Source organism: Giraffa tippelskirchi, chromosome 13 (genome assembly GCF_054371585.1).
Source record: "Giraffa tippelskirchi isolate mGirTip1 chromosome 13, T2T-mGirTip1v1.2.pri, whole genome shotgun sequence".
NCBI classification, from domain to species: domain Eukaryota; kingdom Metazoa; phylum Chordata; class Mammalia; order Artiodactyla; family Giraffidae; genus Giraffa; species Giraffa tippelskirchi.
Genome location: NC_137287.1, coordinates 23214175 through 23233448, shown reverse-complemented (window position 1 = coordinate 23233448; position 19274 = coordinate 23214175). Strand labels below are relative to the sequence as shown.

The window sequence follows — 19274 nt, the reverse complement described above, 5'->3', positions numbered from 1 at the left end:
CTCTTTCCGGGGGCCTGGAGAATGACAAGAAAGACCTTGGTAAACTAAGCAGATCTCGCTACTGGTCACTAACCAGCTTATGTTAGTGTGTGGAGGGTGGAGCTCTGCATCTTAGGACAAGCCTCTCATTATCCTGTTTATGACACAGGGTATATAAAATTACCAATTTATTAATTTGCCTGAAGGGCCAAAAGACTCTGGCATGAGTAGCCCTCTCTCCCTGTTAACAGACCTACATGAGAAGACAAAATTAAGCCAGAAGTTTGGTTAGTGGACAAAACAAGTAACTTTCATAATTTAATTTATTGGCACTGGGGTTTGAAAGCTCAGCTCATCCACCTCCTCTTATTATACCCATCATCCTTTCAAGCAATAAGTCTTTACTGGTCACTTGCTATGTTTTAGGAACTGTGGAATTTACGATCCAGTGGGAGAAAGAGTCAGGAGTCAAGTAAACACAGAGTTGATAAGTGTGACAAGTGCTATAAAGGAGATAGCACAGGAGCCACTGTAATGTATGAGGGATACTACTATGGACTGAGAGAAGGTCAGGCGCATAATTTAAGCTGAAACTGAGGGATGAGTCAGCCAGAGGGAGAAGGTATGGGTGATGGGAGCATTCATTCTAAGCAAATGGAAAAGCTTCTACAAAGGTCCTGAGGCAAGAAATAATTTGTAGATTTGAGAAAATGAAAACAGTGCAGTGTGAATATAGGTACTGGCTAGGGGCCACCTCATCTCAGGGACTATAATATGTAAAATCCCTTAACAGAGACTTCTCCTCTAGATAGGCTTAGATGAGTACTATCAGGATTTGCCCTAGTAAGTCTCCTTTTTCTATGTTCTGTGGCCACAATATCCCTTTCTGAAACCAATTCTATATTAATATATTATATGTAAGGGTATGGCTTAATCTTGCTGCTCTGTGAATCATTATGTCTGTTTATATTGACTATGAATATCTCTGTTCTGATCTATTTTATATTGAGTTTACAGTTTAGCTCTTAGAAAGCAATCTATTTCCCTTATTTCCAAGTTCTTAAAGAGATACGCCTGTAGTCTCCAGGGCCAACAACAAACTCATCATATTTTCATTTTCAAACTCTTTTGTATGTATTGTAGGTCAAATTCCTTTACAACAGAAATCTCAGTATATAATCATTAAAAAAATATTGATTGCCAAGAATATGTTCCTTTAAGTGCCATTTACCACAAAAAGCTACTATACCACCCAACCTCAGCCTACAGGTCTTGAAGAAGTTTATACAATACATGTGGTTCCTCTGGAATTATAACAAACATTCACTCGTTTTGAAAGATTGTTGCTGAGCCATGAAAAGATGCCAGGATTCTTGGCCTCTGGAGGAGAGGAATTCAATTTGGGGTCAGTGACGAGGCTTGATCGCTCAGAGCTTTTGTGTAATAAAGTTTTATTAAAGTATAAAAGAGATAGAGAAAGCTTCTGACATAGACATCAGAAGGGGGCAGAAAGAGTGCCCCCCACCCCCACACCCCCGCTAGCCTTTAGCAGTATGTTATATACCTATCAGCAAGCTGTTAGAGAAAGGAGATATTCCAAAACTCAGAGTGGCACCAGGCCCCTCACCCACAACATGTATTTTGAGATAACATTGGCACCTGGTGAGTCATCCTGGGCCATAAAATGATTAACATGAATTTTGAAGAAAGACAGGTTTCCAAGTAAATATATAGTTTCATTAACACAGATTAGGAGAACAATGTATGAGTAAAACATACAAGTTTGTTGAGCCTTTCTTGCCTGGAAAATACCATGGATGGAGGAGCCTGGCAGGCTGCAGTCCATGGGGTTGCTAAGAGTCAGACATGACTGAGCGACTTCACTTTCACTTTTCACTTTCAGGCATTGGAGAAGGAAATGGCAACCCACTCCAGTGTTCTTGCCTGGAGAATCCCAGGGACGGCAGAGCCTTGTGGGCTGCCATCTATGGGGTCGCACAGAGTCGGACACAACTGAGGTGACTTAGCAGTAGCAGTTGTTGAGCCTTTACCGTTCTGAGTCTTAAGTGAACTGAACTGAACCAACTTGAAGAAAGACAGAGTCTAGGTTGAATACATAGTTCATTAACATAGCTTAAGACAAACATTTCCATAAGAAAAAACGCATTGGTTAGCTCAAGAGTTGAGAAAAGTCAAGTTCAGGTGGACCCAGGTGTCATCATGGCAACACAGAATTTTAAGAGAAACCTTTTAATTTTGTACAGAGAAGGGAAAAAAATCTGACATTTGTTTGTTTCCTCCTGCCGCTTAAGAGAGAGATAAAAAATGTCTGACACTTGCAGCCTATTTCCTTTGTTTGGAGACCCCTGGGCTTCCTGCCTGTTACCCTCTCAATTTGCTCATTTTATCATCACAAGAGCCTTATGATTAGGAAGAGAAAATCTCATTTTATAGACAGAGAAGGAAAGCTTTCATAGTTGGGGAAAAAGAAACATTAAGTCATTTGCCCAAAGGTATTCAGAAAGTCAGTGTAGAGCCGAGTGCACCGTCTAGAATTTTCTAGAAATTTTTATAAAATTTCAAAATAAGAACAGATCTTTAAAAATCAACTATATCTCAATAATTTTTTTAAAAAAATCATCTAGATGCGGTAATTCAACATCATGGTAGTGTGAGATGTTTCCTTTTTCTCTCCCCTTCAATGTGCAACAAGTACAACATATATAACTCTGCAAAGGTTCCTCTGCCCAACATACCAGGATACCAGAGACATCCACACATCTGTACATCTGAAGGTGGGTGGAACAGCACTTAGGAGGTGGAATCAAGGGAACAAGGTGGGGGAGTGCCCATAATCCTGGCTCTCTGACCACAGTGGATAAACACACGTCTGAGAAAGAACTCAGTGGTAGCTGGGGAGGTGGTGTACACAACTCCAGCTTCCCAGCTGCAGCAGTACCTGCAGTGAAAGGGAATCAGGCAGCAGCAGCAGCAGCGGCGGCAGGCCTGCAACCCCAGCCCTACCAGCTACAGAGGTGTCTAAGGCTACAGCACCCCTGCACAAGGCAGCAGTGCCTGCAAACCTGACAACCCCAACAACCCCAGATGTGGCAGAGGTGCCTGCCCAAAGACTCCAGAGGCACAAGCAGTGACAATGAGGGCTCCAGGCACACCCCTGCCAGAGGTAATGAAAGGTGGAAAGTACTGGTTCCATAGTACTGTCAGAGGCTGCTCAGGTTAGGGGAAAACAAAGACTCGTGTCGCAGTGCCACCTGCTGGAAAACAAAAGAAGGTCCTCTAATTACCAATCTATTGAATTTTTAGAATCAAAGTAAACAAATCTTCCCAGGTGGCCCCTAGTGGTAAAGAATCTGCCTGCCAATTCAGGAGACACAAGAGATGCTGGTTCAGTTCCTGGGTCAGGAAGATCCCCTGGAGTAGGAAATGGTAACCAACTCCAGTATTCTTGCCTAGAAAATTCCATGGACAGAGGAGCCTGGTAGGCTACAGTCCATGGGGTTGCAAAGTTTGATATGTTTGAGCACACACACACACACACACACACACACACACACACACACACACCAAATCTTACCTAATAAGAAAGATATTCACTCCTTCAAATGTGTGGGCAGAGGAACAAGATATCAAGCACTGTGAAAAACCACAGTAATAAGGTATCACAAAAAGAAAGTGACAGTTCTCCAGAAACTAAACTTAAACTCATGGAAGATTGCAATCAGATAGAGAATTCAAAATAGCTGTCAATGAGCACAAGAAAACTCAGAAAGTCATTTCAATGAGCTCAGGAATAAAATAATGAACAGAAGGAATATTTTACCAAAAGATTGGATCTCTAAAACAGATACAAACAGAAATTCTAGAGCCAAAGAACTCAATAAATGATATAAAGAATGCAATAGAAAGCACTGGAAATACAGCAGACCACAAAGAAGAAAGAATTAGCAAGCACGAATACAGAAGTCTAGAAATGATCCAGATGAGAAAGAAGAACTAAGTTTTATTTTTTTTTAATGCAGAATTTCTAAGAGATCTATTGATTCCATTAGGAAAGGCAACATAAGCAGGCGTCTGCAGAAAAACTAAAGCTGAGGGAGTTCATCACCTCTAAACCTGCCTTACAGGAAATGTTGAGGGCTTCTTGAAGATGGCAGAGTAAGAGTACATGGCAGTAATATCCTCCATGAACACATCAAAAATACATTTACTTGTGGAAAATTCTCACTGAAAACTAATTGGAAACTGGCAGAAGGACTTCTGTACAACCAAGGCTCTGAGCCATAGTCAGCTTCCGGTCTTGTTTTTGTTGACTGTGTAGAAATTCTCCATCTTTGGCTTCAAAGAATATAATTAATCTGATTCTGGTATCGACCATCTGGTGATGTCCATGTGTAGAGTCATCTCTCATGTTGTTGGAAGAGGGTGTTTGCTATGACCAGTGCATTGCCTTGGCAAAACTGTTAGCCTTTCCCCTGCTTCGTTCTGTTCTCCAAGGCCAAACTTGTCTGTTACTCCAGGTATTTCTTGACTTCCTATTTTTGCATTCCAGTCCCCAATGTTGAAATGGCATCGTTTTTTGGTGTTAGTTCTAGAAGTTCTTGTAGGTCTTCATAGAACCGTTCAGCTTCAGCTTCTTTGGGATTAGTGTTTGGGGAACAGACTTGGATTACTGTGATATTGAATGGTTTGCCTTGGAAATGAACAGAGATCATTCTGTCATTTTTGAGTTTGCACCCAAGTTCTGCATCTCAGACTCTTTTGGTGACTCTGAGGGCTACTCCATTTCTTCTAAGGGATTCTTGCCCACAGTAGTAGATATAATGGTCATCTGAATTAAATTTGTCCATTCTAGTCCATTTTAGTTCAGTGATTCCTAAAATGTGGATGTTCACTCTTGCCATCTCCTGTTTGACCACTTCCAACTTACCTCATTGAAAAATTTAAGTCATTTAATCCTTAATATTCCTATAAAGAAGGTAGTGTTATTATAATGCCCATTCTACAGATGCAGAATCTGAGACTCTCAGAGGTGAAGTAGTCTTGTTCAAGACCAAGCTCTAAGAGCATCTGTCTCTAGAACACACTCTTGACCACTACACTGTACCTTACTGTACCTTACAGTGCAATTTATAGCAGATGGGAATAGAAGCATAGAAAAGATGAATGCCTCAATCCTTCTCTTTGGAAAGAAGGTATAAAATTAATGTATGTTTTAAGAGGGACTTTGGCCATCGGATGCAAAGAGCTGACTCTCTGGAAAAGACCCTGATGCTGGGTAAAACTGAGGGCAAGAGGAGAAGCGGGAGACAGAGGATGAGAAGGTTGGATGGCATCACTGACTCAGTGGACATAAAGTTTAAGCAATTTCAGGGAGATAGTGATGGACAGAAAACCCTGGTGTGGTGCAGTTCATGGGGTCGCAAAGAGCTGGACACGACTTAGCAACAGAACAACAACAAAAGAGGCACTGAACCAAGGTGGTTAAAGTACAGCTTAAGTCAGGCTGCAGTGTTCAATCCATGCACTGCCCCTGCTACTTCAGTGATTCAGGCAAATTATTTATAGGGTGGACTAAGAATGCTGCCTGCAAACAAAGGATGTTATGGCCATCAAGCCATCAGCTATTACAGCTGCCTCCAGTGATGAACCCCGAGGGAACTCAGGTTGAGAAAGAACAGAATATTAGCCCTAGAGAGTTAAGGTGCATATCAAAGGAATGAGATCAGTGATCCTAGGCTCTTGCATCTTCCCTTACACAGAAAAGCACTAAATTATTAACTTGCGATGTCTGGTTTTCTTCAACTAACAGTAATCTTTTGATGTTCCAACTACCTGGTTTTTGTTGCAAAACCCCCCGTATATCCTGGCTTCTCCCTTCACCTTTCAGAGCAGTCCCTCAGAGCTATCTGAGAAAGTCCTCAGAAAGTCCTCCCAATAAAACATAATTCTCAACTTTTATGTTGTATATTTCCTAGTTAACAATAACATTTGTGTTTTTGGTAGAGATTAAACGTTAAAATATGCAAACACTTACACAGCACCTGACACTCAAAGTACTCAATAAATGTTGGATAATATTACTTTTCAATCAAAACCCTCTTCAAGTTAAATGTTATGAATGGTCTCCAGATAGAAAATAATTAATTATCCAGGATTTAACATCCTTTCATGTTAGATCAAAAGGGTCCTAGACTTTGAGATTCCTTTAAAGGCAAAAGTATAGTAATGAAAAGAAGACCAATAGATATCCTGCCTGGAAAATCGACTAACTCACCCTGAGAAACACTGGATATACATGGGTTATCTATGCTACCTTAATTAACATGATGAAGGAAATCCTTTCTAAACACTTTATTTTCTTCTCTTGTAGGGACAGTTCTAATTCCAGGAACCACTCAGATGACCCAAAAAGACATCCTCTACCGACTACAATCTTCAAAAGCGAAGTGCATTATTACCAATGAAGTTTTAGCTCCAGCAGTTGATGCTGTTGCATCTAAATGTGAAAATCTGCACTCCAAACTAATTGTGTCTCAGAGCCCCAGAGACGGTTGGCAGAACCTAAAGGAGATGATGAAGTGAGTAACCATAATTGTTGTAGAACAGCCTTCCAAAAAGAAACACAACATTGATAAGATAGTCAACCCTGGATTAACCAGAAAAATGAAAATTAAAATAATATACAAAGGGAACAACTGGTGATTATAGTGCAAAGCTCTGAGGCAAGGAACTGGTGGTGTTTTTCATAGGTTGGGAATCTCAAGGAAGCACACCATAAGACAGACATTAGTTGTGTAAGTTTATTAAGAAGTTTTCTTAGGACCATTACCTGTGAAGGAAAGGGAACAATGTGGGATTGGGCAGCGGTTGAAATTTATCATCCATGTACTTCAAAAAAGCCATCAGTCAACCTACGGAGATCACTGGAGTTTGGATAGCCCTTCAAAGCTATGTCCAGCAAAAGCAAGAGGTCCAATGCTAATCAGTAACTGGGTACAAACTGTCTTTAGAAGGAGGCATAACCTTGAGCAAGGCAGCTATCTTTAGCCAAGGTAATATTTAAAGAGGGATCTCAGCACCTGAAGGAAGCATGTCCTAAAATTCTGCAGCAGGATCTAGGAGGTGCATCACAGCATCAACCACAGAGCTATTATCATCTCCCATAGGAGCTAATCAGAATCAATCCTTCTGTGGAGGCTGTATTATTCCCTTGCTGACAGTGACATGTCTATCAGGTTATAGTAAGAAGAATACTTAATAGATGCAATTAATAAAACTATTACACAGATATTCAAGCCCTGCTATGGGGTGTTTCCAGGGGTCACTTGGAACTCTTTGTCAAGTATTGGTTATCTTAGCTTTAGGGTGGCAGCAAATTCCCTCTCTGGAATGAGCTTCCTACCTTTAATCAACAATTTTGGAGCAAGTTTGCACCTATGGGCTTGTTCTTTGTCATTGTTTAGTTGCTAAGTTGTGTCCAACTCTTTGTGATATCATGGACTGTAGCCCACCGGGACTTGTTATGACTCTTCTAAAATAGCTAACATTTATTGTGTGCATACATGCTCAGTTGTTCAGTTGTGTCCCACTCTTTGAGACCCCATGGACTGTAGCCCACCAAGCTCCTCTGTTCATGGAATTATCCAAGGAAGCATACTGAAATTGCCATTTCCTATTCCAGGGGATCTTCCCAACCAAAGGATTGAACCCATGTCTCCTATGTCTCCTGCACTGGCAGGTGGACTTTCTATTGAGTTCTTACCAAGGACAAATTCTGCTCTAATAAAAATAGTGTTATAATTGTAAAATATCTAACACTTATATGGCACTGATTTTATGCCCAAAACTGAACTTTGGATATATTGGGTTGGCCAAAAAGTTCAATAAGAGTTTTTCAATAAGATACTATGGAAAACCTCGAACAAACTTTTTGGCAAATTCAATATTAACTAATTTAAATATCACAACAAACTATGGGGTAGGAACTGTTAAATATACAGATGCAAATGCTCAGTCGCTTCAGTTCAGTTCAGTTGCTCAGTTGTGTCCAACTCTTTGCGACTCCATGAATCACAGCACGCCAGGCCTCCCTGTCCATCACCAACTCCCAGAGTTTACCCAAACTCATGTCCATCGAGTCAGTGATGCCATCCAGCCATCTCATCCTCTGTTGTCCCCTTCTTCTCCTGCCCCCAATCCTTCCCAGCATCAGGGTCTTTTCCAATGAGTCAACTCTTCGCATGAGGTGGCCAAAGTATTGGAGTTTCAGCTTCAACATCAGTCCTTCCAATGAACACCCAGGGCTGATCTCCTTTAGGATGGACTGGTTGGATCTTCTTGTAGTCCAAGGGACTCTCAAGAATCTTCTCCAACACCACAGTTCAAAAGCATCAATTCTTCAGCCCTCAGCTTTCTTCACAGTCCAACTCTCACATCTATACATGACTACTGGAAAAATCATAGCCTTGACTAGACGGACCTTTGTTGGCAAAGTAATGTCATTGCTTTTTAACATGCTATCTAGGTTAGTCATAACTTTCCTTCCAAGAAGTAAGCGTCTTTTAATTCATGGCTGCAGTCACCATCTGCAGTGATTTTGGAGCCCCCAAAAATAAAGTCTGACACTGTTTCCACTGTTTCCCCATCTATTTGCCATGAAGTGATGGGACCAGATGCCATGATCTTAGTTTTCTGAATGCTGAGCTTTAAGCCAACTTTTTCACTCTCCTCTTTCACTTTCATCAAGAGGCTCTTTAGTTCTTCTTCACTTTCTGCCATAAGGGTGGTGTCATCTGCATATCTGAGGTTATTGATATTTCTCCCTGCAATCTTGATTCCAGCTTGTGCTTCCTCCAGCCCAGCATTTCTCATGATGTACTCTGCATATAAGTTAAATAAGCAGGGTGACAATATACAGCCTTGACGTACTCCTTTACCTATTTGGAACCAGTCTGTTGTTCCATGTCCAGTACTAACTGTTGCTTCCTGACCTGCATACAGGTTTCTCAAGAGACAGGTCAGATGGTCTGGTATTCCCATCTCTTTCAGAATTTTCCAGTTTATTGTGATCCACACAGTCAAAGGCTTTGGCATAGTCAATAAAGCAGAAACAGATGTTTTTCTGGAACTCTCTTGCTTTTTCAGTGATCCAGTGGATGTTGGCAATTTGATCTCTGGTTCCTCTGCCTTTTCTAAAACCAGCTTGAACATCTGAAAGTTCACGGTTCACGTATTGCTGAAGCCTGGCCTGGATTTGAAGCATTCCTTTACTAGCGTGTGAGATGAGTGCAATTGTGCGGTAGTCGCATCCAACTCTTTTCGACACTATGGATGGGATTTTCTGGGCAAGGATACTGGAGTAGGTTGCCATTCCCTCCTCCAGGGGTTTTTCCTGACCCAGAGATCAAACCCATGTCTTCTGCATTGCAGGTGGATTCTCTGGTTAGATAGATAAATAAGGTCAAATGTTAGGATCTGGCAGAACTGGGTTTCACACTCAGGCAGTTTAGCTTCTAAACCCACACTCTTACCTGCTAGATTTACTGCTTCTCAGAGATTGGTACAATAAACCTGCCTTAGGTTTCATGAGCAATAATATCTGTGATAGAAGTGATAGGTACACAGTTATAGGTACTAGCTTTATAATGAAAAAAATTATGGAATCATAGCCTAAACATTGGGTTTAGCTTTGTTAGGATTTAAAAACAGAAATAGTTCTCATAGCTGAATATTTCTGATTCATTCATTTTCAGCTCAATATTTCTTAATAAAATTCTGTATGATTCAAAGACACTCAAATGTGCAGAGTTTACTTCCTCTCAGCTGCCCTGATGTATGACATATATAAAAGCCCAATTATCCTTTGGAACCAAAATGTTTTCTTTCTTTAACTGAGACCCTTCCTTCCCTAAGTGGATACTTAGATCCTCTTCAGTCTTATTGCTTACTACATTCAGAACTATGTAGACTCTCTTGTGGGAAACAGAAAAACCATACTTTTGAGGGGTCAGCAAATGGTTTTTTACAAAAGGGATGGATAGTAAATATATAGGATTTGCAGGCCATGCAGTCTCTATCATATCTACTCACCGTCATAGTGTAGAAAGCAGTCATAGGCAATATGTAAAAGAATGGACACAGTTGTGTTGCAGTAAAACTTTATCTGTGAAAACAAAAGGCAGGCCATATTTGGCCCATAGGCGTGTAGATTAATGATCCCTGCCTTATACCATTACCCATGACTTCTATTAACATACTCATTTTTTAAAAAAAAAAATCACATTTCACCTCACATATACAAGATTAGAAGATCATAGAATACTCATTCTGTAGAAGGTATGATAAAATTCTTGAGTTTTTTTTTAATGCTTCAACTCTTCTTCATCACACAGTAAAAAGCTATGAAGTCAACCTATTATAAATGGGCTATTGATGGCAAAGTTTAGCTTGTTTCCAGAAAGCACCTTAAAAGATGGAGAAAGATGGCTTTTACCTTGGAATTCACCTAAGTCCCTGGGGCCTCATCAACGAGATGAAGAGGTCTGAGTAAATCCTTTTCTGTGGTAACAGTTTATGATACTGTGTTTAATGTATACAATCATTGCAATTCTTCCTTCATAGACATGCCAGTGACAACCACACCTGTGTGACGACAAAACACAATGAGATGATGGCCATTTTCTTTACCAGTGGAACAAGTGGATCTCCTAAAATGACTGGACACACCCACAGCAGTTATGGTTTAGGATTATCTATAAATGGAAGGTACTTTCACAGAAGTATCAATGAAGTGTCAATGCTATAAAAATGATGATTCCTTTATTTGTATTTTAAATTTGTTTCCATATATATATATATATATATATATAGTCTATATATATATATCTCAACTGTGTGTGTGTGTGTGTATATATACATATACATTTATATCTCAAATGTATATATGTTATTGTTGTTCAGTCGTGTCCAACTCTTTGTGACCCCATGGACTGCAGCATGCCATGCTTCCCTGTCCTTCACTATCTCCCAGAGTTTGCTCAGATTCATGTCCATTGAGTTGGTGATGCTATGTAACCATCTCATCCTCTGCTGCCTTCTTCTCCTTTTGCCTTCAATCTTTCCCAGCATCAGGGTCTTTTCCAGTGAGTCTGCTCTTTGTATCAGGTGGCCAGAGTATTGGAGCTTCAGGTTTAGCATAAGTCCTTCCAATGAATATTCAGGGTTGATTTCCTTTAGAATTGAACAGTTTGATCTCCCTGCTGTCCAAGAGTCTGTCAAGAGTCTTCTCCAGCACCAGTTTGAAAACATCAATTCTATGGCGTTCTGCCTTCCTTATGGTCCAGCTCTCACATCCACATGTGACTACTGGAAAAACAATAGCCTTGACTATACAGACTTTTGTCAGCAAAGTGATGTCTTCTCTTTTACTGTGCTGTCTAGGTTTGAAATAGCTTTCCTTCCAAGGAGCAAGTGTCTTTAAATTTCATGGCTGTAGTCACTGTCCACAGTGATTTTGGAGCCCAAGAAAAGAAAATCTGTCACTGCTTCCACTTTTCTCCCTTCTATTTGCCATGAAGTGATGGGACTGGATGCCATGATCCTAATTTTTTAAATGTTGAGTTTTAAGCCAGCTTTTTCATTCTCCTCTTTCATCCTCATCAAGAGGCTCTTTAGTTTCTCTTCACTTTCTGCCATTAGCGTGGTTTCATTTACATATCTGAGGTTGATGATATTTCTCCAGACATTCTTGATTCCAGTTTGTGATTCATCTAGCCTGGCATTTCCCATTATGTACTCTGCATATAAGGCAAATAAACAGGGTGAAAATATACAGCCTTGTTGGGCTCCTTTCCCAATTTTGAACCAGTCAGTTGTTCCAAATAAAGTTCTAATGTTGCTTCTTGACCCACATACAGGTTTCTCAAGAGACAGGTAAGGTGGTCTGGTATTCCCATCTCCTTAATAATTTTTCACAGTTTGTTGTATATATCAAGTCGATTCTTTGTACAGTCAGCGGCTCAGACAGCAAAGAATCCGCCTGCAGTGTGGGAGACCTGGGTTCAATCCCTGGGACGGGAAGATCGCCTGGAGAATGAAATGACAACCCACTCAAGTATTCTTGTCAGGAGAATCCCATGGACAGAAGAGCCTGGCGGGCTACAGTCCATGGAGTTGCAAAGAGTCAGACATGACTAACCATAGCACAGAAAATACAGTCAGCAAAAACAAGACTGGGAGCTGACTGTAGCTCAGATCATGAACTCCTCATTGCCAATTTTAGACTTAAATTGAAGAAAGTAGGGAAAACCACTAGACCATTCATTCACATATGACCTAAGTCAAATCCCTTACGATGATACAATGGAATTGGCAAATAGATTCAAGGGATTAGATCTGATAGACAGAGTGCCTGAAGAATGATGGACAGAGGTTCATGACACTGTATAGGAGGCAGTGATCAAGATGATCCCCCAAAAAAAGAAATGCAAAAAGACAAAATGGTTGTCTGAGGAGGCCTTACAAATAGCTGAGAAAAGAAGAGAAGCTAAAGGCAAAAAGAAAAGGTAAGATATACCCATCTGAATACTGAGTTCCTAAGAATAGCAAGGAGAGATAAGAAAGCCTTTCTCAGTGATCAATGCAAAGAAATAGAGGAAAACAACAGAATGGGAAAGACTAGAGATCTCTTCAAGAAAATTAGAGATACCAAAGGAACAATTCATGCAAAGATGGGAACAAAAGTACAGAAACAATATGAACCTAACAGATGGAGAAGATATTAAAAAGAGGTGGCAAGAATACACAGAACAACTCTACAAAAAAGATCTTCAGGACCCAGATAAACACAATGGAGTGATCACTCACCTAGAGCCAGACATCCTGGAGTGTGAAGTCAAATGGGCCTCAGGAAACATCACTACGAACAAAGCTAGTGGAGGTGATGGAATTCCAGTTGAACTATTTCAAATCCTAAAAGATGATGCTGTGAAAGTGCTGCACTCATTATGCCAGCAAATTTGGAAAACTCAGCAGTGGCCACAGGACTGGAAAAGGTCAGTTTTCATTCCAATCCCAAATAAAGGCAATGCAAAAGAATGTTCAAACTACCGCACAATTGTATTCATCTCACACACCAGCAGAGTAATGCTCAAAATTCTCCAAGCCTGGCTTCAACAATATGTGGATCAAGAACTTCCAGATGTTCAAGCTGGATTTAGAAGAGGCAGAGGAACCAGAGATCAAATTGCTAACATCCATTGGAACATCGAAAAAGCAAGAGGGTTCCAGAAAAACATCTACTTCTGCTTTATTGACTATGCCAAAGCCTTTGACTGTGTGGATCACAACAAACTGTGGAAAATTCTGAAAGAGATGGGAATACCAGACCACCTTACCTGCCTCCTGAGAAATCTGTATGCAGGTCAAGATGCAACAGTTAGAACCGGACATGGAACAACAGACTGGTTCCAAATTGGGAAAGGAGTACATCAAGGCTGTATATTGTCACCCTGCTTATTTAACTTATATGCAGAGTACATCATGAGAAATGCTGGGCTGGATGAAGCTCAAGCTGGGATCAAGATTGTCGGGAGAAATATCAATAAAATCAGATACGCAGACGACACCACTTTATGGCAGAAAGCAAAGAAAAGAGGAGACTGAAAAAACTGGCTTAAAATTCAACATTCAAAAAACTAAGATCATGACATCTGGTCCCATCACTTCATGGCAAATAGATGGGGAAACAATGGAAACAGTGACAGATTTTATTTTCTTGGGCTCAGCCATGAAATCAAAAGATGCTTGCTCCTTGGGAAAAAAGCTATGACCAACTTAGACAGCATATTAAAAAGCAGAGACATTACTTTGCCAACAAAGGTCCGTCTAGTCAAGGCTATGATTTTTCCAGTAGTCATGTATGGATGTGAGAGTTGGACTATAAAGAAAGCTGAGTGCCAAAGAATTGATGCTTTTGAACTGTGGTGTTGGAGAAGACTCTTGAGAGTCCCTTGGACTGCAAGGAGATTAAACCAGTCAATCCTGAAGGAAAACAGTCCAGAATATTCATTGGAAGGACTGATGCTGAAGCTGAAACTCCAATACTTTGGCCACCTGATTTGAAGAACTGACTCATTGGAAAAGACCCTGATGCTGGGAAAGATTGAAGGCAGGAGGAGAAGGGGATGACAGAGGAATTGATGGTTGGATGAAATCATTGACTTGATGGACATGAATTTGAGCAAGCTCCAGGAGCTGGTGATGGACAGAGAAGCCTGGCATGCTACAGGCCATGAGGTCGGAAATTGTCGGACACGACTGAGTGACTAAACTGAACTGATTTTTTGTTTACCCAGGTTCTGGCTGGATTTGACCCCTTTGGATGTCATGTGGAATACCTCTGACACAGGCTGGGCAAAATCTGCATGGAGTAGTCTTTATTCTCCATGGATCCAGGGAGCATGTGTATTTGCACATTATTTGCCACGGTTTGAGCCAACTTCCATCTTGCAAGTAAGGCAAAGCACAAGAGGTCAATATTTAGAAGTGAATTAGCACTATTACTGACAGGACTAGTGAATAAAGTAACTTGTAGGAATCAGAGTAGATAACATTATTTAAGGTATTCCACAATGGAAAATTAATAAGCCTGACAAGATATACAGAGGAAAGGTATGAGAGTGCTTGTGTGTGTGTGAAAGTCACTCAGTCATGTCCGACTCTTTGTAACCCCATGGACTATACAGTCTATGGAATTCTCCAGGCCAGAATACTGGAGTGGGTAGCCTTTCCCTTCTCCAGGGGATCTTCCCAACCCAGGGATCAAACCCAGGTCTCCCACATTGCAGGTGGATTCTTTACTAGCTGATCCACAAGGGAAGCCCATGAGAGTGTTTACATTAGAATAAATAATGGTCTAAGTTGTACTATGTCTACCATAGGTATTTAAGTACTTATTAAAAATTGTGTAAGACCACTTCTTCTAAATTGCAGACACTTTCCAAGTTTCCCATTACAGTCTTCTGCTCACCACCAACTGCATATAGAATGCTTGTACACAATGATAAGGCCAGGTAAGCAAAGTTGGTACATGGGCACTTATGGGCAGAGAGGAAAGGAAGAGGAAGATAACAAGATAAAAGATCTCTCTGCCTAAAAACATATCTCCAGATCAGTAGGTATGGTATTTAGCGATCTTTTCTCTTCCTCGTCCTTCTTGCTTATATTCTGTACATGATAACTACTATATCCAGTGTGGGTTCTCTCAAGCAGGCAGAGGAAAGAGGGTTCAAGCCACATGTATAGCTCTGAGCCCAGTGTTTATCCTTTGTCTGTTACATGAGCTGAGAAAATATGCGACACCCCTATTCAAAACCCTATCCCAGCAAACAGGAAAGAAAATGAATGTCTTTTACTCTATTACTGATTCCATTTGAAAGTATTACTTGGCCACTACTTTTAAATTGATTTTATTTAATTTTTAAATAGGAAACAATTCACATGACATAAAATTCAATAGGTATATAAGAATATATAGTGAAAAGTCTTCCTCCATACCTTGTCTTTAGTCTTAGTTCTCCCTCTCCCTGAGATTTATGCATGCACAAGCCAATATGCGTATGTTCTCTCCCCACTCTTTTAAAATGAGACATGATATGCATACAGTTCTGCCCCTTCTTTTCTTCGCCTACAATACATCCTGAAACTGTGCTGTCCAATTTGGTAACCACTAGCCACATATAGTTATTTACATTTTAATTAAATTAAAATTCCGTTCCAAACTATAATTAATCATACTGTATTACATATTTGAAGTTGCTAAGACAGTAGATCTTAAAACTGCTCATCACAGGAAAAAACAGTCTTGTAACTATGTAGTGTAACAGATGTTAACTAGACTTGTGGTGCAATCATTTCACCATATGTACAAATATCTAATCACTACACTGTAAACCAAAAAGTAATATAACATTATAAGTCAATTATATTTCAATGAAAAAAAATTCAGTGCCTTGGTTACACTAGTCATGCTTCAGGTGCTCAACAGTCACACAGGACTAGAGGATACAATAGTGGACAGCTCAGTATAGAGATTTCTGTCATAACAAAAAATTCTATTGGATAGTACAACCCAGGAGCATCTTCATTCCTTTTATTTTTTTTTAAATAACTGTATAGTGTTCTATTGTATAAATGCTCCACAGTCAATTTAACCAATTAGGAACCTTTTTATCACTGATTTAATATTATGTGGTGCCTTCCCTAGGGATGGCATGGTTTTTCTTTGCAACAAGTCACGATACCCCAATCCTTCCCCGCCCCCGCCCCCCTGCCAATAAAATGGAGAAAAAGAAAAAACAAAACTTGGTGTTTGGGACTCATTTCATGATAAAATGGTTTGTTTATTTTGTATTAGAGAGGAAAGTTAGGGGAAAAACTAAAACGTTTTGTACTGAAATTTCACTAGAAATAATCCTAATTTCCATTTTTATCCATTTTCCTCCTAAATTTAACTCCTTATCTGTCTTCTGAGAAACTATAAGTTCAAAAGCTTAAAGCACTGTGTAACTGCTGGGGAACCAATCAACCCTGAAGTGACTGAACAATGGAGAAACAGGACAGGTCTGGATATCTACGAAGGATATGGACAGACTGAAACGGTATACAGACTTCATTGAAAAGACACGGCTGAACTCAATTCAGTCAGATAAATAAAAACCAAAGTGCTACCATGTGTAAAATAGCTAGTGGGAAGCTGCTGCTATATAACACAGGGAGTTCAGCCTGGTGCTCTGTGATGACTTAGAGGGGTGGAATGGGGGTGTGTGTTGAGGGAGGTTCAAGAGGGAGGGGATATATATATATATGTATATATATATATATATATATAAAATTATTACTGATTTGCATTGTTGTATGGAAGAAATCAACACAACATTGTAAGGAAATTATCCTTCAATTAAAAAAAAAACATTGTTTATTGTAGCTTTGTGATTGAGGGATAGGGAGGGAATGGAGAAATTAGAAGAAACAGTTTCTTAAAAAAAAATGAGGGAAGATGGTTGCAAAAGAGCTCTGTAAGAGATACAATTGTTTAGATAGCCATTCACTGAGGAAAGCCACTATATAATTGACTAGGACCAGGGCATTAAAATTTTTTAATTCAAAAATACTAGATCTATAAAAAGATTTCTCTTTTATAGATCTGAGCTCCTTGTTACTTGAAATATTAAGTTTGCTGGATAACTCCTTGACAAGGACAGTCTAAAAAGGTTTATCTAAAGAGCTCATAGAAATAAGAACAAATTCTAGAGGAAATGAAATAACAAAAATTGTTATGTAGGAAAGAGAGGGATAAGATAGAGCAGATAAGGGAAAGACTGAAATAAATTTTTCATTGTCTTTATATACTGCTTCAATTTATGAACCATGAAAAAGTAGCACCTGGTCAAAAGTTAAAATACAAAAAATAAAATAAACAAAAATTGATGAATTTATTAAATAGAAATAGCATAACAAGTATCATGTGAAAATGAGTACAAATGTTTTCATAAATATAGATATTTTAGTAATTACAAATTTACTTAATATTTTAACTGTATTAGTGTCTATCTATAACTCTTGAGAGCAGAAAATATGTTTTAATGTGAGCCTGGTTCATACTAAGCTCTGAATAAATATTTATTGAATGAATGCATGGTGGATAAATGAATAAATATAAGTTATTTATAATGTTACTTTACTCTTTTTTATTCTTATCTAGGTACTAATCTGTGGAAATTTTAAGGGAATGAAAATTAAGCCTGGCTCAATGGGAAAACCTTCTCCTGCTTTTGATGTGAAGGTTTGTACATCCCTTTCCAGGAAAATATTTAACAACCCAATCTGTTTACCCCTACCCCACTTCTACTCCCTTACACTATTAGTTTCGGTGATGATTATGCTACTTCCATGATATCTTAACTTCCATATAAAGATGGAAAAGGTTTAGAAACATTAGTTTGTCTCTTTTTTCTCCAAAGCAGTTATTTGTGCCAAATAGTTTTATGCATTTTATAAATATTTATTTCCAGAAGGAACCTATGAGAGACATAGCAATATCAGAACCATTTTACAGATGAGGCTGAGAGAGGTTAAAGGACTCACCCAAGGTTACATAGTTAGTAGCTGCTAGTTCTAGAATTCAACCCTAAACAATCTGGTATGAACGTCCACACTCTTAACTGCAACACTACATTGCCCCTTCTGGTAGGGAGCTCCAGATCTAAAAGGGTTGACTAGGACAAAAGAGGCTACAATTCAACAGTGGCTATAGGTTCTCCCTCTTCCTGCAGCAACCTGGCCAGTTCCTGGCAGTCAAGAAACTATTTTCATCACTTGATCCTGCAGGGGCATCCTATTACCCCATTAGCGCACTCTGCTCAGGGTTAGAATTGTTCTCTGGAGAAGGCAGTGGCACCCCACTCCAGTACTCTTGCCTGGAAAATCCCATGGACAGAGGAGCCTGGTAGGCTACAGTCCATGGGGTCGCTAAGAGTCGGACACGACTGAGCGACTTCACTTTCACTTTTCCTTTTCATGCACTGGAGAAGGAAATGGCAACCCACTCCAGTATTCTTGCCTGGAGAATCCCTGGGACGGCAGAGCCTGGTGGGCTGCCGTCTATGGGGGTCACTCAGAGTCAGACACGACTGAAGCGACTTAGCAGCAGCAGCAGCAGCAGCAGCAGCAGCAGCAGCAGCAGAGCTTAATAAATGCCAGCTACTATTAGGTACTTCAGAGAACATGAGAGGATAAGAGAGCAAGGCTTCAGCTTACCCACCACTGTCTCAGCCACAAAACACTCCCCTTTTCCTGATAACTCACATTTGGCGTCTGAGGTAAGATTTTGTTTGTTTCACAAAGTTGGAAAACCAGTAATGAAATACTTATGAAAGAAAAAGACAATAAGATACATGACAAATGATAAAAGCACGTTGCAAAACACTATATTATAAAGTGATCCTATTTTTTTCTGTCTGTATCATCTCAAAGGATATTACTAGAATATGATTATTGCTGATGATAGAATTAAAGAAAAATTTTATTCTTCTTTCACATTTTGCTAACCTGTATTTTACAATATAATTTACAATAAGAATTTAAATAACTATATTTCTCTTAGGAACTTAAAATTTTTAATTTTAATTTTGCTTAATTTTTTAAACTTAAAATTTTTCCGAAGTCTGCATTCTTAAATGGCAAAAAAGAAACAACAAATGCAATGCAAAGATTTC

At 39.5% G+C, this 19274-nt stretch overlaps 1 protein-coding gene across 1 annotated transcript in view; it reads left to right on the top strand.

The window, feature by feature from the left end:
• Positions 1-19274, top strand: part of ACSM3 (acyl-CoA synthetase medium chain family member 3) — a 74190-nt gene that overhangs the window by 47896 nt on the left and 7020 nt on the right. The window contains exons 8-13 of the mRNA XM_081554607.1: positions 6371-6578; positions 10621-10764; positions 14355-14511; positions 14992-15071; positions 16532-16658; positions 17762-17842. Of these exons, the coding sequence (XP_081410733.1) occupies positions 6371-6578; positions 10621-10764; positions 14355-14511; positions 14992-15071; positions 16532-16658; positions 17762-17842 (797 nt within the window). The remainder of the gene's footprint in view (positions 1-6370; positions 6579-10620; positions 10765-14354; positions 14512-14991; positions 15072-16531; positions 16659-17761; positions 17843-19274) is intronic.